Source organism: Eumetopias jubatus, unplaced genomic scaffold (genome assembly GCF_037043125.1).
Source record: "Eumetopias jubatus isolate StellerSeaLion01/CBP00866 unplaced genomic scaffold, mEumJub1_p1.0 scaffold_4, whole genome shotgun sequence".
Lineage (NCBI taxonomy): Eukaryota > Metazoa > Chordata > Mammalia > Carnivora > Otariidae > Eumetopias > Eumetopias jubatus.
Genome location: NW_028274810.1, coordinates 166,314,668 through 166,341,259, shown reverse-complemented (window position 1 = coordinate 166,341,259; position 26,592 = coordinate 166,314,668). Strand labels below are relative to the sequence as shown.

Genomic DNA, 26,592 nt, shown 5'->3' with positions numbered 1-26,592 from the left:
TAAGTGAAAACAATGGACAATTTTAACAACTAAGTTTCAGGAACACAGGTGAAATACAGATATTTTCAGACAAAACAAGTCTACCACCAATAGTAACCAACTATACAATAAACCCTGACTTCCTTCTGGAAAATGATCCCAAATGACAAGTTTAAGATCCAAGAAGGGTGCCTGGGTGGCTCAGTCCTTAAGCGTCTTCCTTCAGCTCAGGTCATGATCCCAGGGTCCTGGGATCGAGTCCCACATCCGGCTCCCTGCTCCGCGGGAAGCCTGCTTCTCTCCCTCTCGCCGCTCCCACGCCCCCTGCTTGTGTTCCCCCTCTTGCTGTGTCTCTCTCTGTCAAACAAATAAAAAAATCTAAAAAAAAAAAAAAGATCCAAGAAGGAATGGTGAGCAAAAATAAGTATGTAAGTAAATCTAAACACTGAATATAAAACAATATAGGCCCATGATTCCTTATGGAAAAACTCTTGGGGCCAGATGCATTTCAAAATCAAGAAATTTCTGATTTTATAAAAATAACAATGTCATAAAAGAGAACCCCATCAAACAAATTAGGATTTAGCACTTAGGTAGATAAATATTTACAGTACATGGAATTTTTTTTAAGACTATGCAGTCTCATGTTCATTCAGGTCAGGTTTCACCACTAGAAAAATCTATGGTCAATTTACATATAAGTTTTGGTTTCTAAACCTTTTTTTTAGATTCTGGACTTCAATAAGACATGAGCCCAAAATACCAATTGGTAAGATTAAGATAGGACAAAACCAAGATACAGGGCAATCAACACATAAATTGGAAGACATGTGATGGCAGTTAAAAACATTCGAAGGGGGGCGCCTGGGTGGCTCAGTTGGTTAAGCGACTGCCTTCAGCTCAGGTCATGATCTCAGGGTCCTGGGACTGAGCCCCGCATTGGGCTCCCTGCTCGGCAGGAAGCCTGCTTCTCCCTTTCCCACTCCCCCTGCTTGTGTTCCATCTCTCGCGGTCTCTCTGCCAAATAAATAAATCTTTAAAAACAAACAAACGTTTGAAGGTCACTTTTTTTTAGAAGAGTGCAAATGGGTGACTGGTTGGCTTAGTCAGTAGAACATGCAACTCTTCATCTTAGGGTCGTGAATAAGAGTGCAAATATTCATAAGCTTTATTTTTTTGAAAGACAGTAATTGTTGTTTTATTATTTTAATTCCAGTATAATTAACATTGGTAAGCTTTAGGTTTTGGTAACTGTGCATATTAAATTAGATAGACAAACAACCAAACAGAAAAACTGGCAAAAGACTAGAACACACAATTTACAGAAAGCAACCTAATGACCAATTTCCATGAAAAAGGATTCAACCTCATTGATCATCAGAAAATGAAAATTAATAACATATATCTACCCAAATGGCTAACATTAAAAACAACTGACAAGACCGTTGGCAAGTACATGCAAGAAGTGGAACTCTCATACTGTTGGTGGACAAATCACTTGGCATTTTGTAAACCTGAATATAAACTATGACTTACCCACCACTTCCATCCCAAGGTACCCATCCAACATATATAGGTCAACAAAACACATGCAGAAGAATGTTTATAGCAGCATTATTCATGATAGGCCCAAACTAGGAACAGTCTATCAACAGTAAAATGGGTAAATAATTTATGGTCTATTCATACACTTCAATAAAAATGAATCAGTTCCACACAGAACATGAATCCTCTTATAAACTAATGTTGAGCAAATGAAGTCAAAGGAAAGAATACATATCATATAATTTCACTTATATTAAAGCTCACTAACAAAGTAATCAATGGTGTTAGAAGTCAAGATAGTGATTACCTTTGGAGAGCAGGAGAAGGTAGTGATTGGGAGTGGGCATAAGAAAGGCTCCTGGGGTACAACTATTATTCTATTGCTTTATGTGTGATAGAATACACTTTGTGAATCTGTACACTCTCTGCATTTAGATTTCTGCTCTTTTCTGTATGTTAGATCTCAGTAAAAACATTCATTAAACTTTTCAAAAATTGACTGTGGTGACAGTTGCCCAACTCTGAATATACTAAAAGCCATTAGATTGAATACTTTAAACGAACGATCATGGTATGTGAATTATTTCTCAATAAGACTGTCAGTTAAGCAATCTATTCAACAGCAAAAAATAAATGAAAGATAAATATGGAAAATATTAACTTTGAATCTACATAAAAGCTACAGATGTACTATCTTTCCTACTTTTCATGTTTAATATTTTTGTTAACAAAAAGTTTGGAATAAAAGCAAGAATAACAGGGCGCCTGGGTGGCTCAGTTGGTTAAGCGACTGCCTTCGACTCAGGTCATGATCCTGGAGTCCCGGGATCGAGTCCCACATCGGGCTCCCTGTTCAGCAGGGAGTCTGCTTCTCCCTGTGACCCTCTTCCCTCTCGTGCTCTCTATCTCTCATTCTCTCTCTCTCAAATAAATAAATAAAATCTTTAAAAAAAAAAAGCAAGAATAACAATAAAAAATAAATGCAAAAAATAGCTAGGCTAACTCCTAAAAGAACAGGAGGTATATCTTTAAAACAAGTAAAGGGAAAAACAAAATGAGAAAAAGGAAAAAGAAATCAATCCATACTAAGGGAAAGACAAAGGTACAGAAAAAAAGGCCAAATGAAAAGCACACAAAATGAAATAAATTCCACGATATCAGTTACTATTAAAAAAATTAGATCAAGTTCTTTAAAAGGTAAAGAAAGTTAAATAGATGGTGAATATATATAGTTATGAGGTTTTTAAAAGATATAACTAAAACATAAAAGCACAGGAAGATTCAAAGGCAAAGGACAAGGATACCAGGCCACAAGAAAGTGGACATAAAGTTTACTAGTATCAAGTAAAACCAACTTTAAGGCCAAAAATACTAACAGATAAAGAAGAAATCTATATAGTGATAAAAGGTTCAATTCACCAAAAGCACAGAATTTGTATAAACCCAACTCAGCCTCAAAAACAGATAAGCAAAGGAAATTAATCTACCTTAATAACAAGAAATTTTATTAATATACCTCAAAGTAATGGACAAATCAGACAAAACTGCAAACTACTTTTGCAGACTCCCTTGTAGGTTCTGCCAACAGGAAGTAGTGGGAAAAAAAATTTTTTTTAAGAAAAAATGCCATTCCCCATGCCCTGGTTCTGATAATGCCTCCTGCTGAAGGTGTCTCCTATTGAAGTCAAGGGCAGGCAGTGGGTTTCTACCAATAGCAGTAACTTTCTGAGTGGCTCGAGCCACTCTGCAACAAGTGCAAGCTCTTTGGTTCCAGTCATTAAGTAGTACAACTCCCAGATCTTTTTTTTTTTTTTTAAGATTTTATTTATTTGACAGAGACACAGCGAGAGAGGGAACACAAGCAGGGGGAGTGGGAGAGGGAGAAGCAGGCTTCCCGCGGAGCGGGGAGCCCGATGCGGGGCTCGATCCCAAGACACTGGGATCATGACCTGAGCCGAAGGCAGACGCTTAACAACTGAGCCACCCAGGCGCCCCAACTCCCAGATCTTTTGAAAACAAACCTCCTTTTTGTTCTTCTCAAACACTCTCCCCTCCCTTTTGCGGTTCTAGTCCTAACCACACCCTTGTAACCAATTACCTGCATTAAATCTGTCTCTGCCTTAAAATACCTAGAGCAGTTATTATTTTCCTATCTGTTCACTGATCAATAGAGCATTTTAAAAACACTGCCACTAATAACTAGAGGAGAAAAGTTTTTCACGCATTTATGAAACATTTATAAGAAATGACCACCATTAATCCATAAAATCTACTTCACAAATTTCAAAGAACTGTATGATACAAATCACATCCTCTGACAATGCAGTTACGTTAGAAATAGCAAAAAGAACTAGGAGAAAATATATACACTTGGAAATTTTAATATTTTATTTATTTGTCAGAGAGAGAGAGAGCACAAGCAGGGAGAGCGGCAGGCAGAGGGAGAAGCAGACTCCCTGCTGAGTAAGGAGCCTGAAGCGGGACTCGATCCCAAGACCCTGGGACCATGACCTAAGCCAAAAGCAGATGCTTAACCAACTGAGCCACCCAGGCATCCCTACACTTGGAAATTTTAAAACATACTTTTAAACAATTAAATGATCAAAGAAGAAATCATAGTAGAGACCAAATATATTCAGAAATTATCATCAAAACATTACCTATAAAACTTATGAGATATAGCCAGAAGTGTACTTAACATAAACTATATTATAGTTTTAAATGTTTACTTTAGAGCAATGGCTCTTAAACTTTTTGGTCTTAGAAGCCTTTTATACTTAAACAAATTTTTTAGTACCCCAAAGAGCTTTTGCTAATGTGGCAAATACACATATTGATACTTAATGTACTAGAAATTTGAACTGTGAAATTTTAGTCTGTTAATTCACTTAAAAATAAAAATAAACATTGCTTAATAACATACAAGTATTTTATGAAAATAACTATTTCTGATACAAAAACTATTAAGAATGGCATTATTTTACATTTTTGCAAATTTCTTTTAATGTCTGGCTTACGAAAAGACATCTAGATTTGCAAGATGGCAGGACTAACCCTAGTAGGTATCAAGATTTCATCGTCAACTGTGAAATATGGACATATATAAACCAAATGGGACAGAAGAGAGAGAGCGCAGAAGCCAACCTATACTATTTGGAAATTTGATTGGTGATCAAATAGGAAAAGCTCTTAGTAAATGGGACGGAGACAAATTGGGTAGGCAGTAAAAAATAATAATAATAATAAATAAATAAATTATAGTCCTGCCTCAAACCATAAAAATTAAAAGACTTACATGTGAAAGGCTACACCATAAGACTTTTTGGAAGACAACATTTTAGGACAAAATTTTAGAGAGAGAAATTTCATGAGCTCAGAGTAGAAAAGGATTTCTTAGTAAGAACAAAAAGAAAACATTGACAAATTTTCTTTGGGGTTCATCAAGATACGATGAAAGTGAAAAAACAAATCTGAAACTGGGAAAAGAATTTAGCCATACAAAAGAACTGTAAATCAATAAAGGACAAATGAATCAAAAAACAATCAACAGGCATTTCATACAAGAGGAAACACAAATGGTCCATAAACAAATAATATCTGACCTATTAATCAAGGAAATGTAAAATAGAACCACAATGAGATACCATCTACAAACATTAACTCAGACAAGAATATGTGGTATCCCTGGGACTCCTGTACTACCAGCAAAAACATAAACTGATTTAACCACTTCTGACACTTGGTAAAACCGAACAAAGACATGGTACAACCCATCAAGTCCACTCTTAGATATATACCTTAAAGAAAACCATGCACATGTGTACCAGGAAAGAGGTATATTTAAAGCAGTACTGTTCCTAGTAGGTTAGGAGTAAAACGACAGACTTTATAACATGGAATACTACTTAACCTTAAAAATGTACTACACATCATCAAAATGGATTAAACATCAAAGTTAGAAAAACCTAAGAGTATGATTTCATTTATTTAATCTTCAAAAAAGCAAAACAATACACTGTTTAAAGTAAATCTACAAGGGGGGGGCACCTGTATGGCACAGTCAGTCTAAGCAACTGACTCTTGGTTTGGACTCAGGTCGTATCTCATGGATCAGGAGATTGAGGTACCACCACTCTGTACTCCCTGTGGAATCTGCTTGGGATTCTCTCTGCCCCTCTCACTCTCTAAAATAAATACATACATACATACTTAAAAAAAAAAAAAAAAGAGTAAATCAGGGTGCCTGGGTGGCTCAGTCGTTAAGTGTCTGCCTTCAGCTAAGGTCATGATCCCAGGGTCCTGGGATCGAGCCCCACATGGGGCTCCCTGCTCCGCGGGAAGCCTGCTTCTCCCTCTTCACTCCCCCTGCTTGTGTTCTCTCTCTCGCTGTGTCTCTGTCAAATAAATAAATAAAATCTTTAAAAAAAGGTAAATCTACAAAGTAAAACTGGCAATAAAAACCAGAAAAGAAATTTACTCAGAGGAAGAGTAATGAGGTACAACTAGAAGGGGCAGATAGGAGACTTCTAATATTAAAAAAGAGTAACTCTAACAATGGTGTGGCAGATGTACTGGAGAAATTAAGACAGAATGAAGGCCAGGAAGTCAGACTGAAAATTACTAGAAAAGTAAGAGTTGGGACATAACTAGCAAACAACCACAGCAATCAAAGGACTAAATTATTAGGATGCAGAATGGACTGGATTTAGTGGTAACTAGATGGGAGGAGGAAGAAAGAGAAGAAATGAGAATGACTAGAGGATGTTAGTTTGGATGGATGGTGGTGCTATTAATCTGAAAGAAATAAAATAAGAGAAACAGGCAGGGATAGCTGCTCTTTGTCTATGTGAGGCTGGAGGCAGCTGAGATTAAATTCAGTTTTGAACCCGTAGAATTCAAGCTTTTTGTGAACATTCAGAGTGACAGATGAAAACAAGTTAATTAACCAGAGCTGAAGCATAGCTGTTCCTTTTAAATGAGGCTCTTTAGGCTGGGTATGGTCTCTATCACGAACCCAGTGTATGCATCACACATACTTTATATAATTCACCTTGCCTTCATTCAGGAGGCAATGAGTTTACAACTCCAGAATCAAACCTGAATTTCTCAACCTAGTTCAGAAGTTATCTGGTGTTTTGAAAATTACCACTCCAAATAAAATACTTAAGTTATCCAGAAACACTGATTCCAAATGAAGTAAAATGCAGTTCTGAGTCTACTTTCTCTCCTCAATCACTACATTTCTTGCTGTAGATGAAAAGCTGTCATCAGCATTAAGCCTGATTGAGATGAGGTCTTAACTTTGGAAGAATATTTAAATTTGGGTTTTTTCCCCCCTGTAAAGGTACGGTTCAAAATTTTTTACCTTCCAGATTTGCCAGGCTGGGCTACATTCACTGACTTTGGTAAGTGTTAATAAAGAACTTACTCAGGAAACACAGGAAATAAAATGTCATAAAGCATAAAACATGCTGTGTAGTGGAAAAAGCACATTATAGCTAGGGTTTGGCACACATCAAGCCTTAAATAAACATGCTGAATAAAATGACCGATAATACTGCCCTCAAAGAGTGGAAAGTTTGGTTTGACATACAATTCAAACTGCAGATCCATCATTAAGAAACAAGAATTAGGGTTTAGGATAATAGGATCTGTCACTTATTTGTTCAAAATGTAAGCAAAGCACAAATCATAAAAGTATAAGTTAGAATATGCTATAAGATATATATTTAAATTGGGGGGCGCCTGGGTGGCTCAGTTGGTTAAGTGACTGCCTTCGGCTCAGGTCATGATCCTGGAGTCCCAGGATCGAGTCCGCATCGGGCTCCCTGCTCAGCGGGGAGTCTGCTTCTCCCTCTGCCCCTCCCCCCTCCCATGTGCTCTCTCTCATTCTCTCTCTCAAATAAAAAAAATAAAATCTTTTTAAAAAAAGATATATTTAATTGAAAAAAATCAATACCTGCTTTCCAGGTACATATGTAACTTTGAATAATCATCTTTATCTTAATTTCTGCATAATTAAATATCTACCTCAGACTGTTAACAGAATAGAATGAGATCTTACAACAGATAAAACATTATTATGAAAAGTTTTTTTTAAAGATTTTATTTGACAAAGTTTAAAGTTCAAAATAAACACACTAAAGTAGCATGAAAATTCAAAGATGGCAATAAAGAAAAAATAAGATGGTAAATAAAAAGAAATAAAGATGACTATCCTAAAATTATGATTTTTCCCTAACCAACTTTATTAGAGAGCAAATAAAAATATGCATCAGCTTCTTTTGCTTTGGGGAAGTGTTTTTAAATAACAAACCAGCTTTTCTCTCAGCTGCAATCTATAAAATTAGCCCCAAATGTTCTCCAAAATTTATTAATGGAAAGCTTCCTCTTAGCAAAAAATACTAAACATGCAAAGAATGCAAACTACCAAACTGTTTCCCCATTTTTAGACAACTAAAAGGGAAAAAAAAAAAAAATCACACTATCCCTATGGTCAGTCTCTGGTCCCTTACTTAATTCCCAGACAAAGGAGATTCTCTTCCCTTCTCAAAATTTTTCCATCCCTTTCTCTCTCTGGACCTTATCAAGTCATCCAGGATCTTGGTCTCGTAATATTTGACTTCTAATAACTTCACTCTTTCTCATTCCATAATCCCTTCCCTTCAGTCACCAACTGGATCTCTCCTAGCTTTAAAATAAGCAAAAAGTCATCCTTTATCTTCTATCTCTATCCATTTCCTCCTTTCCTCTGTCCCAACTCCTTGAACTCAGCCAACATTCACTGCCTTTATTTCCCCTCTAAAAATTCACTTAAGCTTCAACCCCTCAAAGCCTCAAGGTTCAATACCACTTGTTTATTAAATCTACTGGGGCTCAGGGTGCCTGGCTGGTTCAGTCGGTAGAGCATGTGGCTCTTGATCTCAGGGTCATGAATTCAAGCCCCACGTCAGGCATGGGGTTCTTATTTTGGGTGACTTATCACTAATCTACTGGGGTTCTTATTTTGGTGACTTATCATTCATTACTTATAATCTTCCATGTGAAAAGCTTTACCTCTTTTGATTCTGTTACACAAACCTTGGCTCCATTCCTGTTTCTGCTATACTTCTTATGTCTTACTTACTGGTCCCTCTTTTTGTAGGTACCCCTAAAGCAAAGTAGTTGTCTACCATTTTTGGTGAGCTTCTTCCCTACGACTTTAAATTCACTGCCATCAAGTATTTCAAGAGCTAGAAAACACTGAATTCTATCAGACTTAGTAACACCATTCTTGAAAACTTAAAGAACAATTTAAAATTGAAGGTGGAGGGGGAGCAGTGCACATGAAAGCTTATAAGGGGAAAAAAAATGGAAACAGGAACATGACTAATGAGACTGATGTGAGAACAAACACGGACACAACTCTGTAACAAAAGACAGCTTTCAGGGCCTTTACCTTTTAAGTTTTATGACTAATAAGATTTTATAAGATTCTTTTTAAGCCACAAATTTGATGGATCTTACTTGGATAGATCCTTCCTTCTTACAGATTTAATCCCAAAGGAACAGACATCCGATGATTTGTAATTTACTGAGCATAACTGTTAGAAATTCTTCTAATACATGCATTTTTAAAAATGTATTGTATTACGATTTTTACCATCCTGAGCTCAACATTTTCCAGGGAACATAAAATCTATTGTAATGGAACTCATCTTGGACAGATAAAATTGATAAAAGACAATTTCTTTGAGACCATTTCTTTTCTGTCAAGTAGAATTATCTAAAAAGTATGAATTCTAAATACTTAAGTGAGGGAGGACATTTCGCAAATTACAGTACACCTTAAGTACCATAAACCTAGCCAAATTAAGTGACCTCACCTTTGGGCCCATTTTTTTTTCATTAAAAAAAAGTTAGATTAAATGGTCTGTAAATTTCCTTTTAATTTAAAAGTCCCAGAACCCAGGTTATTCTACTTGTTTTCACAAATTAAAGCTACATGCAGCTTCCTCTAGACACTGTTCAGTCTGATTCAATCATATTTACCTACAATTAGTTTTCTGTAGTTTTACAGTGATGTATATATTGTCATTAAAGTTTTAAGCACTTCTCTATATTACCTTGTAAATTCTCTATGATATTATAATATGTTCATCTAATGTGAACATAGTGTAACTTCTATATATCCATCTGTCTACATAACCACAATGGTTTAAAACATGTTTCCCAAAACTAAATACAGTAGTCCCCCCTTATCTGAGGAGGATACATTACAAGACCCCTTGTGATGTCTGAAACCACAGACAGTACTGATATATACTATATTTTTTCCTATACATACATACCTATGATAAAGTTTAATTTATAAATTAAGAGATTAACAATAACTAGTAATAAAATACAGCAACTATAACAATACACTGCAATAAAAGTTATGTAAATGTTGTCTCTCTCTCTCAAAATTATCTTATTATACTGAACTTGTGATGATGTGAGATGATAAATTGCCTACATGATGAGATGAAGTGAGAAGAATGATGTAGCATTGTGACCCAGCATTAAGGTATTATTCACCTTCTAATGAAGATATGTCAGAAGGAGGATCAATATGTGAAAAGGAGGACTGTCTGCTTCTGGACCAAAGCGAAAATGCAGATAAAGAGACAGCTACTGTATAAAGAGCTGTTTTTAGTACAAACGTTTTTAGTTAACCAAATGAACAAATCACCACTATGAAACCAAACAGGTTCATAATTCATATTATCATTACCTTTTATCTTAACTAAAGCAAGTAAAATTCCATTTTTAATTAAAAATAGTACTGAGGGGAAAAAGCTACTCAGTATAAACCATTTTTCTTCCTCCCCGTTACCCTTTACCCATTTAAACGTCCACAAAATATGATGCCTTTCTAAGCACTATTTACAAAGATTTCCATCAGCAGGAATAAAATCATAAAGTGAACTACTAACCTTAAGATTCCGGGTTACTTTGTCAAACCCAAATACCCATTTAATGAAAAGACAGTTTGTGCAACTTTTTTATTACACTGAAGGTACACAATTGTTTGCTTTCTTCCTCAGCATGCTCAGTTATGCTATCCTGTGATTTTAGGGATTTATTCCAATTATTTCTCTTGACAATAGCAGAGAGAAACTTTTATGAGATGAGATTCATTAACTTTAGCAAATAAGAATCAAAAAAGAAAAAAAAGGAAAGAAAATAAAAATGACTTTTAATGCTTACAGGAAGATTTTTAACATAAAGAATATGGCAATGTGCTTAAGACCGTGCTTAAAGTAGATGACGGAGTATCTCATATATGTGTACATATACAGAAATGATCAAAATAAAAGTTTTTTTTTCAGAAGTTTCCATTTATGTTTTATTAAAGACATTAATGTTACAAAAGACTACTATTTTAATAAAGATCAAGTTCAAATTTCTAAGTCATCTTTAGGAAAAAAAAAAGACTTTATTTTAGGGGCATCTGGGTGGCTCAGTCAGTTAAGTGTCCCACTCTTGACTTCAGGTCATGAACTCAGGGTGGTGAGATTGAGCCCTACGTCGGGCACTGTGCTGGGTGTAGAGCCTGCTTAAGATTCTCTCTCTCCTTCTCCCTCTGCCCCTCTCCCCCGGCCACCTGTCCCTCTCTAAAAAAATAAATAAATCTGGGGGGGGAGATTTTTAAGTAATCTCTACACCCAATGTACTCACAACCCCAAGATCAAGAGCTGCACACTCCACTGACTGAGACAGCCAAGCACCCAGAATCACTGTAAAAATAACAATTTTTGCTTATAAATTTATACATAGTTGAGCCTCAGCTATCAAAAACAGCCACAGTGTAACTCTGAGATTCTAAGACTTATCTATCTTTAGCACGCTTCTTTTACTCCATGCAAACTCAGAAGTCAACAACTTCTTTAACATTAGTATGTAAACTTTCTGGAAATACAAGGCCATTGAGATTTTAACTAAAACAACTTGGGGGCATCTGGCTGGCTCAGCTTGGAAGAGCCCGGGACTCTTGATCTCAGGGGTCATGAGTTCAAGGCCACCATGGGTGTAAAGTACTAAAAAAACAAAACAAAAAAAACCCAACAACCAAACACACACACACAAACAAAACAACTCGGTTTTTTCCGGAGAGTAACACAAAACAGCCTATTTGAATAATAAAGAGAATATAAAATGTATTTACACTGTTTCATCCTAATAATAATATGAAAAGTATAAATGATTGATTTATATAATCAATTTTGGCAACCTATGTTTAGGAAATTATCAATTTACCTTTAAATTTTTTTCAATTACAAAACTAGAGCTGAATTTTATCTTATTTTTTTGCTACTTTATGAATGTAAAATAAGATAATAAAAAACATTAACATATTTTAAATTAAAAAATCTGCTTTCCGTCAAAAGCAAGTACAAAAAAAGTAATTTTAGAATAGGTGCTGAAAAAAGAGAGAGAAGCAGTACCTATTCACATCACTTTTGCTGTTTAGAATCATGGATAATCCTTTCCAAGCCCTCACCATTAACTACCTTAGCTTTCTCTGGTACTTCTATCATTGTCAACACAAACTTCTGAAAACTACAGGCTTGCCAGGATTCAGCCAGACTTCTTTATCTTTCAGAGTTGATTTTTGTGATGGTTTTTTGTTTTGATTTTGGTAGTAGTATTCTAAACTGACCAATTTCTTCCATACACTTTAAATTGGAAGACTCTAAAGCTCTGTCACTATGCAAAAGCTTTAACTATGTTTAAAGATAAAAAGGCTTATCAGAAACCAGTCTGCATTTTAGACATCAACAGGTGTTCTATCCTCTGCAACACGGAAAGGAACTAATCACAAACTCCCTATACCAAAACACCCCCACCCTAAACAACCTCACACCTCCACCTCTATAAGCACACACAAACTGGCTATATACCCAAACCACAACCACACACCCAAAGAATAAAACATCTGGAAAAATAAAACAAGTTCAGATATAAGAAGTATCCTGAGACACAACATATTTGGGTTCAGGAAGAAAGCAATCACATAATTTTAGTATCAATGATGCAAGATCTAAGATTATCTGCTGTCAAGACAAGGGTGTGGAGGGACGCCTGGTGGCTCATCAGTTAACCGTCTGCCTTCAGCTCAGGTCATGATCCCAGGGTCCTGGGATGGAGCTCAGCATCAGGCTCCTTGCTCGGCGGGGAGCCTGCTTCTCCCTCTGCCTACAGTTCCTCTTGCTTGTGCTCTCTCTCTCTCTCTCTCTCTGACAAATAAATAAATAAAATCTTTAAAAAAAAAAAGATAAGGGTGTGGATTGGAAGTCTAATGAGAAAAAAAATATTTTCACTGAGTTCATAAAGGTCTCTCCAAAGTGAAAGAATTACCAACAAAATATTAATCGAGTTGAAAGAGATGCATATAATTAACAGGAAATTTACACTGATTTTAAATTCTACATACTTTCTCCCATTCAACTCAATTCTTTAGTTTCTATAATGGGACCAGACAGGGCAGAAGCTGAAGCAAAAGACAGACATCAAAGAAATAAGACATATAGCAAGAAATCAATGTTTTCATATCACTTCTGACCTATTGTGAAAAAAAAGCATTTAAGTTTCTGTTCTATTTAAGTAAATAGAATACTCAGAAAACATCTGAGTGCTTACCACCTCTAGTGTACTGCTCTGCGTTAAAACCTAATAAAGACAAAGTACCTTTACAATACATACAAGGCAGAAATGAAGAATACTATGAAAGAGATAAAAAGTGCTCTGAGTTAAGAAAAAGTGTGTACAACTATGAGGACTGAGACTAAGTTTGGTGGATTCATGATGTCAAGTATAAAGCAAAAGGGCTAACTAAATAACTTGCTAGAAAGGTTTTTGTTTTTTTTTTTAAATCCCAGAAACAGTAAGACAAGATGGGGAGCTACCAAAACTACCCAGAATTCAAAATGGAAGTTTGATATAAAGGTGACTGAAACGTGGGGCACCTGGGAGGCTCAGTCAGTTGAGCATCAAAGTCCTGATTTCAGGGTTGTGAGATCAAGCCTGAGTTGGGCTCTGCCCTGGGCAGCAAGTCGGCCTGGATTTTCTCTCCCTCCACCTCAAAAAAAAAAAAAAAAAAAGTGACTAAAAAAAATTGCTAAGTTTTCCTAGCAAGTAAGGATACAACAAAATCTACATGTTTGCAGTAATGTCACTTCAACCAAAGGGGAGGGGAGAGAAATCCAGCTTCCAGAATCCTAAACAACCCTGACTCTCAGGGATTTTAATGGACTGATTAAAAGTTCAGTATAGGCCCTAGGATGGGCGATGCAAGGGCTAGCAAGGGCTAGCAAGACTAAAAACAAGACTAACATTCCAAGTGTTACTCATATTTTAATACAGGGCTCCTAAGATTATTTAAAACAACAAGAAAACAACCTGAGATTGTAACTAGTCAAATTCAACTCCAAAGATTCATGTCATAAAATTTTTAAGTTTGTCTAGGTACACAATTGGCACTGAACACTCAACTCGTAACAGCCTAGAGAACCACACAGCAGCCACATAATGTATTTTGTTCACCAATCCTCCTCCACAGAAGAACTCATGGCAGAACTTTGTGTATAAAATAGCCACCAAACAAGAGAATTCACTAAAAATGATAAAGCTGTCAACATTTGTTCTGATATGTACAGGAAATGGATATAGCTAGCTCAGAATACATATAAACATTTTCAGGCTCAAATTCGGTTCTTAAAGTTCTCTCCAGAGGTATCAACTGTGAAATGTCTACTATCTCCTAAACTCTAAATCTGGTCCATGGAGATGTATCACATCATATCCAATTTACATCATTTGCATACCTAAGTTCCTCCACTATAGTGAAGATCAGTTCTCCACTTAGGCTGTACATTAGAATTACCCAGGAGCAGGGTGCCTGGGTGGCTCAGAGGGTTAACTGTCCAACTCTTGATTTCGGCTCGTCATGATCTCAGGGTCCAGGGATTAGGCCCCTATCGGGCTCTGTGCTGAGCATGGAATCTGCTTGTCCCTCACTCCCTCGGCTCCTCGCCCCCCCAACTGGCTCGCTCCACGTGTGCTCTCTCTCAAATAAATAATAAATAAAATTTTAAAAACAAAACAAAAAGAGAAAGAATTACCCAGGAGCTGAGAAAAATTCCAATACCCAAGATGCATGCCAGACCAATTAAAATCAATCTCGGGGGATAGGTTTTTTCCTCTAAAAGCTCCCCCGGTGATTTCAATACAATGCCAAAGTGGGAAACCACTCACTCGAATTGTATGGGTAACTCAAAAAAACAAGGAGATACTACAGTATAAAATGGAAAAAAAAAAAAGCAAACAAGAAACCTGGATGTAGCAAGGACATTATATTTTACCAGTTTTAACTTGGTTTCAATACATTTCAAATCAAAGGCAGACTGAAATTTACTTATTTTCTTGTTGGGGGGGGCAGAAGGAGAGAGAGAATCTTGAGCAGGCTCCATGGCCAGTGCACAGCCCTAAGCAGGGCTCGACCTCACAACCCTGAGATCATGACCTAAGCCGAACTCAAAAGAGTGGGACGCATAACAGACTGAGCCATCCAGAAACCCTGAGGCAGACTGAAATTTAAATCAAAATACAGCCAATTCTCTATTCACAGTAGTTATGTTATAGACTATTAAGTGACAGCAAATACTAAATTAGCAAATACTGAACAATTGTTCCTAAGGGAAATACAGAGTTATGTTCCTGCATCCTCTGGCCACATTCAACCAATTAATAACCTAGGTTTTCGTGTGTCTGTTTAAAGACTCCTTAATATATGTTGTTGATTCACTAACATCAAACCCAAGGCTAATAGCACATGCCTGAACAAAGGTTATCTAACACACATATTTTCTACACAAGGTACATTACAGTCTTCGTGCTATTAGGAACACTAGACAGCACTTCAACACTTTGCTTGGAAGCCATTTTAAACAGTGAAATCCCCAAAAGCACCAAAATGCAAAAAACGTGGCACTAAACAGACTGAGAAAAGGACACCTGTTTACAGCATGACAGCTAAATCAAGGCAGAGTGTTGCCTTGTTTGACCGCATTTGGGAACATGCACATCTAGCTACTCCAATTTCTCACAGCTCTGCACATGTGCACAAGCCACCACAAAAGCACAATGATTGATTTTAGGCTTACAAATAAATTTTACAAGTAGGCAGATTCACAGATACAGAATCCATGAATACTGAAGTATCAAATCAAGGTAGCTCAAACTAATTGTTACAATGAATTCTATGAGGGTTTACACTAAGCAACATCAAGAACTAAGATGACACCAATATGCTCACCTATGTAATTTTCTCCACTAGAATCCCTAAATTGGATTTCCTAAGAATGTGACAATTTTCCTCATCAAATCTATATTTAAAAAAAAAACCCATATACTCAATTTGCTCAATATATCTTCATGTAGTACAAAAGTAAACAAATTATATGTTACCAACTACCTCTAATCACAAAATGCAGCAATGACTTAAAGAAAAAGTATGATGGTTGAACTAGATGACCTCTAAAAATGCCCTATGACAAAGCTTTTTAACTCTAAAAACTGAAGTTGGTATGCCAATTTTAATTACTATAAAAGCTGATATATGAATAAGTATTCTCAGTAATAGTTTATTAGGACCACAATCACATTTCTTAGTAGTAGGGCTACAATATAAATTCTCATCTGAAAAACAGCTTAACAGTTCCACTCAACCTAGAAAAATAACTTGAATCCAGCAGGATACTATCAAATCTGATGAGCTCTCAGCTTGGGCCTATGCAAATTCAAAAAGAAAAAAAAACACAACAAGCTGCTATATTAATGCTATAAAACTAAATGTGCCTCATACATAAGTTAATCAAAATGAATCAAAAGCCCAAATGTAAGAGCTAAAACTGTAACAATCTCAGAAAAATACAGAGCTGTAATAAACTGTAAATCTTTATGACCTTGGATTAATGATTTTAGATATGACACCAAAAGCATAAATGACAGATGAAAAACAACAGATAAACTGGACTTCATCAAAATTAAAAATTTTTGTGCTTTCAAAGACACTATCAAGAATGTGCAAACACAACTCATAGGAGAAAATGTTTGCAAATCACTTATCTAATAAGGGGCCTGTATTCAGAATACACAAAAAACTTGATTACAACTCAATAAAAAGACAACTTCAACTTTTAAATGGGCAAAGGATTTGAATAGACATTTCTTCAAGAAATTTACCAATAAATGCAAGATGCTCAACATCCTTAGTCATTAGGGAAATGCAAATCAAAAACCACAAGGAGATATCACTTCCCATCCACTAGGAGAGCTATAATAAAAAAAAAAAGGACAACAAATATTGGCCAAAATGTGTAGAAACTGGAACCTTTCCACACTGCTGGTGGGAATATAAAATGTAAAATAGTGCAGCTGTCATGAAAATGTCTGGCAGTTCCGTAGAAAGTAAAACAGAGTTACCAAATGACCCAGCAATTCCACTACTAGGTATATATACACTTAAGCCAAATTAAGACATGGCCAAATAAAAACATGTACATGAATGTTCATAGCAGCATTATTCAGAAAGTAGAAATGATACAAACTGCCAATTAACTGATGAACGGAAACAGGAAACCACCCAAATGTCAATCAATTGATGAATAAACTGTAGATAGATAACCATAAAATGAACTCATAGCCATAAAAAGGAATTAAGTACTGATAAAAGCTACAACACGATGAACCTCAAAAACACGGTAAGAAGCTGGTTATGAAAGACCACATATTGTATGATTACATTTGTATGAAATACCCAGAATAGGCAAACCAATAGAGAAAATAAATCAGTGATTTCTGCGGGGCATGGTCTAGGAATGGCAGTGACTCCAAACAGGTAAAGGGTTTCCTCTGGGATGATGAAAATGTTCTGGAATTAGATAGTGATAATGGTTGTAAATATATTAAAAACCACTGAATTCTACACTTTAATAAAAATGGCATGCTTTATGGCATATGAATTATATTTCAATTAAAGAAAAAACTGAATGTGCCATTTAAAACTGATATAGAAGAATCAAAATATTACTTTGCTAATCCTCTTCAGTATTTGAGAATTAGTCAAGCATACATGCTAATTAGAAACCATACTTCTAAGGTGCCTGGGTAGCTTAGTCCGTTAAGGGTCTGCCTTCAGCTCAGGTCATGATCCCATGGTCCTGGGATTCAGCCCCACAACAGGCTCTCTGCTCAGTGGGGAGTCTGCTTGTCCCCTCTCCCTCGCCCCACTTCATGCTTTCTCAAATAAAATCTTTAAAAAAAAAAACTTCCCCTCTTCCTCCTATAGTGTGGAAATAGGAGACATCTCATATGACACAGGATCATATAGGAAATCTGTTTCTTTTCCACTGAAAGCCAATACAGGACAGGAATCACTCTTTTTTTAAAGATTTTTATTTATTTATTAGAGAGAAATTGAGAGAACAAGTGGGAGGAGGGGCAGAGAGAGAAGCAGATTCCCCGTGGAGCGGGGAGCCAGACAGAACTTGATCCCAGGACCCTGGGATCATGACCTGAGCCAAAAAAAGGCAGATGTTTAACCGACTGAGCCACCCAGGTGCCCTGACAATTTTTTTTTTAAGTGAGTATCTGATAGGGGTAGTTCAAAATAAGAGGCTGAGAGCATTATAACTCACTAAAACTATAAAGATCCATGACATGAAGTGATCTGCAATTTTACCCGATATGATTGTTTTATTAGCCATATTTTACACCCTGGGTTAAAGAATAGGGTTGTGCAATAGGGTTCTGTTCTCTTTCTATAAAATATTCTATAAAAATATTTCCAGAAAGATGCCAGATCACCTCTACTTTTAAATAAACTGTGTAATAGGGTTACACAGCTATTAAGTGTCAAAGCTAGAATTCAAACCAAGTTTATCTGAATCCAGAAGCTGTGCTCATTTATTCCTTCAACATTTACTGAGGGCCTACTACATGCCAGGTACTAAGTTGTGTTCAGGAGAAATAGTAAATAAATTAATAAATAATGTCAGGGCTATTAAAAATTTAGCAGGGTAAGGGGAATTATAAGTGGCAGGGATGGAAGAGCTATTTTACATTGGGTGGTCAAGGAAGGATTCTCTAAGTAACGACGTTTGAACAAAGATCTGAGAGAATAAAGGAAGTGAGCCATCCAGATAGGTGAAGACTCCAAGCAGAGGAAGTAAGGGCAAAGGCCCAGAGGTAGAAATAGCAAGGAGTGTATATGATTAAGTGAGCAAGTTGGGGGGGTGGGGGGAGAGAGGAATGAGATAACGTAGTAAAGCCTTCTATGCTTTAACAAGGACTCCGGATTACAGGTGACCCTTGAACATGAATTTGAAATACACAGGCCTACTTATATATAAATTTTTTTAATATAAATACAGTACAGTACTATAAATACATTTTCTCTTCCTTATGATTTTAACTTTTTTCTCTAGCTTACTTTATTATAAGAATATAGTATATACTGCATAGAACATTCAAAATATGTTAACTATGTTATCAGTAAGGCTTCCAACTAACAGTAGGCTATTAGTGGTTAAGTTTTTTTTTAAAGATTTTATTTATATGAGTGAGTGTGTGTGTGTGTGTGTGTGTGTGTGAGAGAAGAGAGAGCGAGAGAGCACGAGGGGGGGGGGTCAGAGGGAGAAGATGACTCTCCACTGAGCAGCGGAGAGCAGAATGCAGGACCCATCATCCCAGGACCCCGGGATCTTAACCTGAGCTGAAGGCAGATACTTAACCAGCTGAGCCACCCAGGCACCAAATGGTTAAGTTTTTGGAAGTCAAAAGCTATGTATGTATTTTGGACTGCACAGGGGTCAGCACCACTAACCATGCGTTATTAAAGGGTCAACTGTATATTCTGAGTAAAACAGGGAAGCCACAGAAGGGATGCAAGTGAAATGACATCAGACTTTTGTTTTGAAAGAATCTAAATAATGGGCTGAGAAAAGACAGTAAGGGAACAAGGGCAGAAGCAGGAAACCAGTTATGAAACTGTTGATATAATCCAGATGAGGGATGATGATGATTTTCATCTCGTAGTAATTCAGAAGAAACAGTTCGATTCTGGATATATTTTGAAGGTAAAACTCAATAGTAATTTGCCAATGTTTTCACTAGAGGATGGGATGAAACCAAGGTTTCTGGTTAAACAAATGGATGAATAAAGTTGCCATGTACCAATGTGGGGAAAACTACAAAAAAAAAAAAAAAAAACAGGTTTGGGAAGGAAAGTCAAAAAAGTAGTTTTAGGGGCGCCTGGGTGGCTCAGTCAGTCGTTAAGCATCTGCCTTCGGCTGGGGTCATGATCCCAGGGTCCTAGGATCCAGCCCCGCATCGGGCTCCCTGCTCGGGGGAGAGCCTGCTTCTCCCTCTCCCACTCCCCCTGCTTGTGTTCCCTCTCTCGCTGTCTCTGTCAAATGGATAAAATCTTAAAAAAAAGAAAAAGTAGTTTTATACATGTTTACCTCTCTATTAATTTACTTTTGTCTTAACCACCAACTTGACACCCTGATTTTTGGAAACATAGATATTAACTAGTGAAACAGAACCTAAATCCAGGTCTTGATTACAGATCCTGTGCTTTTTTTCCTAATGAAGTTTTTACAAGACCTACTGAATGAGATTAGTTTTTCTCAGAATAAAATAACTCAGAGGCATGCACCATTTGTTGGTGACCCAAAACCTGCATTCACAAAAAAGGCTATCAACTGAAGAATTATTAAAAACACTCTACAAACACAAACGAGTATTTTGTAGATAAAATTAATGTAGACAGCAGTGATACAAAGAAATAACATGTAACAAATGTTCAATTCAAATAAACACTATGCAGAACTGTATTTTCAGAAAGATGCCAGATCACCTCTACTTTTAAAACTCTCCTTGATAACAAAGACTATCTCTGAACAGTAAAGATTTGCCATAATTTTACTCAGTGCACAAGTACATACACAAAGATCCTTTTTAAAATGTATGCATAAAATAACTATTATAAAATATAAAGAATATTTTTCTCTCATCTTAGCTATAAAATACTACCCTAGTAAATGTTTACTTCTTGACTGAAAAGTAATTATCCCAGTGATTTCTCTACAATGCCAAACGTTAACATGTTAATTACATACAACTTCATAGCATCAACACATTTCAGAGCCTGGTTTCTAATCACAGTTTCAGCACTCAGTTGCTATGTAATTTTGGGTAAGTCGCTTTCCAAATAAGTGATTACTTACCTAAAGTCACTCTCTGTCTCTATTGAAATGAAATAGGATTATCTGACTTCCCATTTTACAAGGTTGGAATAAGAATCCAAAGAGAAAGAACAGAAAAAATACTTTGAAAACCGTTAAGGTTATGGCGAACATATAAATCAAGAAAATAAGCCAATTTTGGGGGGAATATATATATAAAAATATGAACTTTAAATTATTCCTTTATAGGGACTCAATCTTACTATTATGGAATTGCTTAAAAGATTTCTCTAAAATAGAATTAAACTAATGCAGAACTTGCTAATTAGAAACAGTTTTTGAAGTGTTAAGTGTTGAACATTTACTGTAATCACTAGGTGACTTTAAGGGACAAAGAAAAGGTATTTTTCCTATTCTCATGAGATCTATATGGCCCAGAGGAGTGGAAGAGACGTGAAAAGTTAAATGAAACACTCAAACACTTTAGTATAAAAATAGAAGGCATCTCATTAGCAGTAATTGATTAACAGCTAAAAGAAAGTACCATAGTGACTGCTTTGAAAGTTAAGATGATTACCTTAGCTTTATCCTTTATTCACGTGTACTTCACTTATGTTCAGGTTCATCATTCAAACAAAATACCTTCAATTCTATCCTATACTGTTACCCCTTTCCTTGACTTGTCCCAACAGCTCTCTATCCCTAGCCAGAGTACCCAGTCAACCTTCTCAGATACTGTAATTCTAGGCATATACATTCCCCAAGTTCCCAGTATTCAATAAGCCTTAGGATCCAAGATGAGTCAATTTTCTAACTTTTGATTATGCTGTAACCCTTCGCATCATCAAACAATAATCACATGGAGTCTGTCAAGGCAATGTGACTACTAAAAATGTCAGTAAGAGCCCATATTCCACTTCTCTCAATCGCTACAGCCAGACACTTGAGTAAAGAGCAGTGTAGAGTCGTGAATAACACGACATAACATTATTTCAAAGTCATCTGAAAATAAGCACGCATTCATAATCCATCTGTTACTAAGTCTTAATCTCCTTCCATCTAGTCAAATCGACAGTTAATAGTGTAAGACCCCCATTCGGTAAGAGAGGAAAAAGAAAGCAGAAAATCTACAAGAGTTATTTAACATCTCTAGAGCTATTACAATTAAATGGAGATGTTTCTTTACTCTAACTCCTGCCATTTTTAAGTATTGTCAGAAGCCCACCATTCTCTAAGAATGCTTTCTTAAAACATAATCTAACCATTATCTTGGTAATTTGCGACTTCGTTCTAGGAAGAAACAGTAGGGTAAAAAAGAAAAAAGAAAAAACCAAGAAAATCTCAAAGGCTCAAATAAGTTTGAAAACCACAACCTTGAACTATATATTGAAGAACAACTTTAGCAGTATTACAGAGTAGAGCATCCCCAGCATTACAGATGTGCCAGAATAGATACTCATCCCCAATGTTTTACTTCATCCACCGTAGTGTGTGAGTCAAAAATTATTTTCTATGTGTACCACATGAGAAAAGGTTGGGAATACATTAAAGGAGTTAAAACCTCAACTTCAAAATAGTCTCCAGTGAAAAAGCCGAAGTCTACCCTTACTTGATGTTGATTCTGAAGACTATTTCCTTTTTATCAAGTAATCAAATCCTATATTTCTATAATCTGTATGTTTTTAAAATGGTTCTTCTTACAGCTTAAGTAATCTTCTCAGCAGCAATAATATCCTGGCGTAAGATAAAGAAATCTGAAAAATTTTAGGTAAGGACGTGGTCAGAGCAGCATTTGTGTATAGTATACTTTTTCCTAAGCACGCTAACTGAAATCCCCAAAATATTCATCTCGTAACTCCCTTCCATGCTTTCTCTTCGTAGTATTATCACCTTCTAATATAATATGCAATTAACTTAAGTATTTGGTTCTTATCTGTCTCTCCCAACTAGACTATTACATCCATGAGAGCAGAAATCCTGTCTGCTTTTGTTCACTGCTCTATCTCCAGCACCCTGATCAGTACCAGACGCAGTGGGCCCTTGAAAAATAATTTATGAGTGAATAAACAAATTTCGTAATTTGGTTGCAGTTTTATATGCAGTTGTTTTGAAGAGTTCAATTTTGCTATTAAGGGGTACCTGGCTGGCTCACTTGGTAGAGCATGCAATTCCTGATCTTGGAGTTGTGAGTTCGAGCCCCACACTGGTTGTAGAGATTACTTTAAAAAAATAAAAATCTTTAAAACAAAATTTTGCTATTAAGATGGTCAGGAAAAAATTTTGTTCACCAAAGACAGAATAACCACAAAGTAAGTAGTGTTTCAAAAAGCTTGATTTATCTACATTAAAATTATTTTTCAAGATTCTACCAGAAAACCTCTATCAGATATTTCAAAAATACAAAAAGGAAAGATTTAGTTTTAATTAAAATAGGAAGCATCAGTTTTCCATTCCTCTAATCAGAAGACACAAAGGAATAAAGGGTGGTAAGACAGTCAGAGGTAATACTTGGGACACAGAAAAATGCAGTATTTCACTGGCAAGTACTTTTTTTTTTCCATTGCTTAAGTCGCCATGTAAAATTCAAGATTATCAACATAAGTTCTGTACTGACTCAGTTCTGTACTCAATTTTTTCATTTAAGTTCTTAAAAATGGAAATCTGCCTTTTTTCAGACCCTTGAAGTCTGAATCTAACCAGCCAATTAGTTATCCCTATAATTTTCTTGTCAAATATAATCACAAGTGTTGTGGATTTTAACCATAATTTTTAGTCTTAAATAGTTTTAATCTTAATACAAATAATCTTAGTCTTATACATCTACTATTCAACTACTGTTCCACAGTTCCTTTTTTGGGCTCAAATGACGGAACTTCTCTAACGTCTCTGGGGAGACCAGTGTAAACTATGTTTCCTCAAATTGTTTTTTCCCTGCACCGTTTTTGTGACATCCCTTCAAGTAGGAAAGTTAGACATTTTTCTATTCTGCAGGAAAGTCCAGAGGAAGAAGCAAAGGTAAAAAGAATATTGCATGGAAAATAGGTTGAAAGGGGACAGGCAACACAAAGGCACAGAAGTAAATGTGAAGCAAATATGTGTGCAAAAGAGGAAGATGCAGAAAAGAGAAGAAAAACTGTTCTCGCCTAAAAATGAGAAAAAAAAAAACGCAGGGTGGAGAGGATAGGAAGACTTGCTCATTCTTCTACAAACAAATGCACTAAATCCTTCTAAGGAAAACGTAGGTCTCTTTAAGATGTTGGTAAAACTCTAAAAAGCACTCAGCTGCCACTCCAAACAACAGTTCTACCTTCTCTTCCTATATATTCTCATTAGAGCTAAGTCTTCATCTGTAAAATTAAATGCAGACTATAGATAATGCAGAGTCAATCTCTACAAAACTGCAGTTGTGGTTGCCATCTTTGCCTGAAAAAAAAAAAATCAAACTCCCTGGATTTGGAAAAAAGAAGTATATTAAGTTGGAAAGCCAGAAAAACATGAACTGCTAAGTCAGGTAGATATGACACGGGTTAATAAACGCCTCCTACCAAACTAAGATTCCACTAAAGATCTAGGGAAGAAGGGCAAAGGGCTGTAGCCTTACCGCGACCACAAGGGTGGGGCACCGTAGGAAAAAAAATTTTTTTGAGGGCGAGCTATCCCGGAGGTATAAGGGGGCTGGTGACTCAGATCTCGGGAAGATGGCATATTAGGCGGCAAATGATGTTGATGGGCCATGGGCAGCTTCGGGAAGAGCGACAAAGTGAGCTGCCAAACTAACGTTCGTGGAGAATGCGAAGACTAACAGAGAAAGGTACCCACGGGGCAAAGGATTAAGAGTCAAAGAGAAGAGAGCCGAGAGGCCGAGCAGTCAGGGAAGCTGGGCGTGGGAGGCCTGAGCAGAGGCCGCGAAGAGCTTTTGCAGCCAGCCGCCCTCTCTCGGAACGCCTTTTCAGCTCCCCCACACTCAGCCCCTCTCAGGGCCGCCCGTGCCCCAGCGACAACGGCGAGAGCAGCTGTTTCCGCCCGGCCGCGGACAGCGGAGAAGGCATCCCTGCGACGGGCGGGCAGGCCAGCGTCTATTAAGCAAGAGGGGATTCCGAGACCACTGCCGCCGAGCCAACGCCAAACTTCGCCCTTTCCTCCTCTTAGCCTTCTTTATCCCCCAACTTCCCGGCCGGCTGGTGTCCGCTTCGACCGACCGAGGACCCCCCTCCCCCGCCCTTCTTCTCGCCACCTCTCACCCCTCGCCAACGTCCTGAAGCTGGGAAAGGACTGGCCACCAGGGCCGCTCCCGAGCCCGTCCGGGTGCCCCAGAGTCCCACACGCCGCCCCCAACAAAACGCTTGCGTCCTCTCGGCGGCTCCCTCGCCCGCCCAGATGCTGCAAACTCCTCTCACCTGCATTGACGCCATGATGGAACCATCCCCCCAAGGCCGGCGAGGCCAGAGACGCAGGGGGCGGAGCTGCCGTGCTCGCGTCACGCCGCGGGGGCCCAGCATCCTGGGCGCCGGGGGCGGGGCCTCCGGTGGGAAGGGGACGGCGGGAGGGGATTGGCTGGCGCGCCGGGCCTTCGGGGGGGGAGGGGCGGGCGGGAGCGCGGTCAATGGCGTTGTTGGTACCCTCAGACACATCCGATTCTCCGCCGTCCGCGGCTACCTCACCCAGCTACTCCGGTCGCCTAAGAAACGCCGCTCCTGGTCTGACCTGGCCACGGTTGTCGTTTTTTTTCTCTGCATACCCTAAGATCTTGATGATCTCCAGTCCCGTGGGTTTTCTTTTTGTTTTGTTTTTCCAACCACAGGTGTGTGGTTTGAAGATTTTTTTCCCTTTCGGATGTCTTCTCCACACCACCATGCCCACTTTCACACCCTCCGGGCGGGATATCACTTTCTGTGGGGCTGCTTTCTGGTCTTTACGGTCTGGAAGGCTTCTCATATTCCTAATTTGGGACAGAAAGACACAGATTTCTTTGTACAATGAGATGAGGATTGAGAGCAAAATAATACATTGATATTTTAAAGGCAAGGGTAGATTTGTAGAGCTGAAACTTATCTGAAAGGGAAGAGAAATGTCTGAAGTTTTTCTTTCGTTCGTATACTGTTGTCTCCCCTTTACTGCAACCCGTCAGTTTTAAACTTCATGTGTGTCAGTAGTAGTTATGGTTGTTATGGCATTCACATTTGTTTAGAGATTTGACCCTAGACGTGATTTTTTTTTTTTTTAATGTAACAGTGCACCTCGTAGTATACACTTAACACCTTCTATCACATCTGGACTTCTCTTCAGCCTGTTTCATAGTGGGCAGTTTTGTGGTCGTTCGACCTAGGGAAGTATTTGAATAGGGAAAGCTGAGCATTCAGAATTTATTCTGGGAATGCACCAGTTCTGCCAACATTTATCAGAAGCCACATTTTAAAAAGCTATCCCAAAACTGAAGATATCATTGGTTAAGAGGTAAATGGAAGCCAGACTTGCACCTCATGTTCTTGTTCTTTTTTTTAAGATTTTATTATTTATTTGAGAGAGAGAATGAAATAGAGGGAGCATGAAAGGGGGGAGGGTCAGAGGGAGAAGCAGACTCCCTGCTCAGCGGGGAGCTCAAAGAGGGACTCGATCCCAGGACTCCAGGATCATGACCTGAGCCTAAGGCAGTCGCTTAACCAACTGAGCCACCCAGGCACCCCCTTGTGTTCTTGTTCTATCTTTTAAAGATTTAAAAGTCTGATACATTGAGTAGAAGGCTTTTACTTTAGCAGAACAAAAGCTTAAAATCTGTCATTTTATTAACTTGGAGCTC

At 37.5% G+C, this 26,592-nt stretch overlaps 1 protein-coding gene across 3 annotated transcripts in view; it reads right to left on the bottom strand.

Annotated features, from left to right (window-relative positions):
- The window catches only part of UBE2W (ubiquitin conjugating enzyme E2 W), an 81,687-nt gene extending 56,393 nt beyond the window's left edge, over positions 1–25,294 (bottom strand). For 2 of the 3 annotated variants that reach the window (XR_003610357.2, XM_028109681.2), the window contains exon 1: positions 25,193–25,294. Coding sequence is in view for 2 of the 3 variants with exons in the window: in XM_028109681.2 (XP_027965482.1) it covers positions 25,193–25,294 (102 nt within the window). In the remaining variant the exon portion in view is untranslated. The remainder of the gene's footprint in view (positions 1–25,192) is intronic. The other variant, XM_088022798.1, reaches the window with a different exon arrangement.
- Between the last annotated feature and the right edge of the window lie 1,298 nt (positions 25,295–26,592).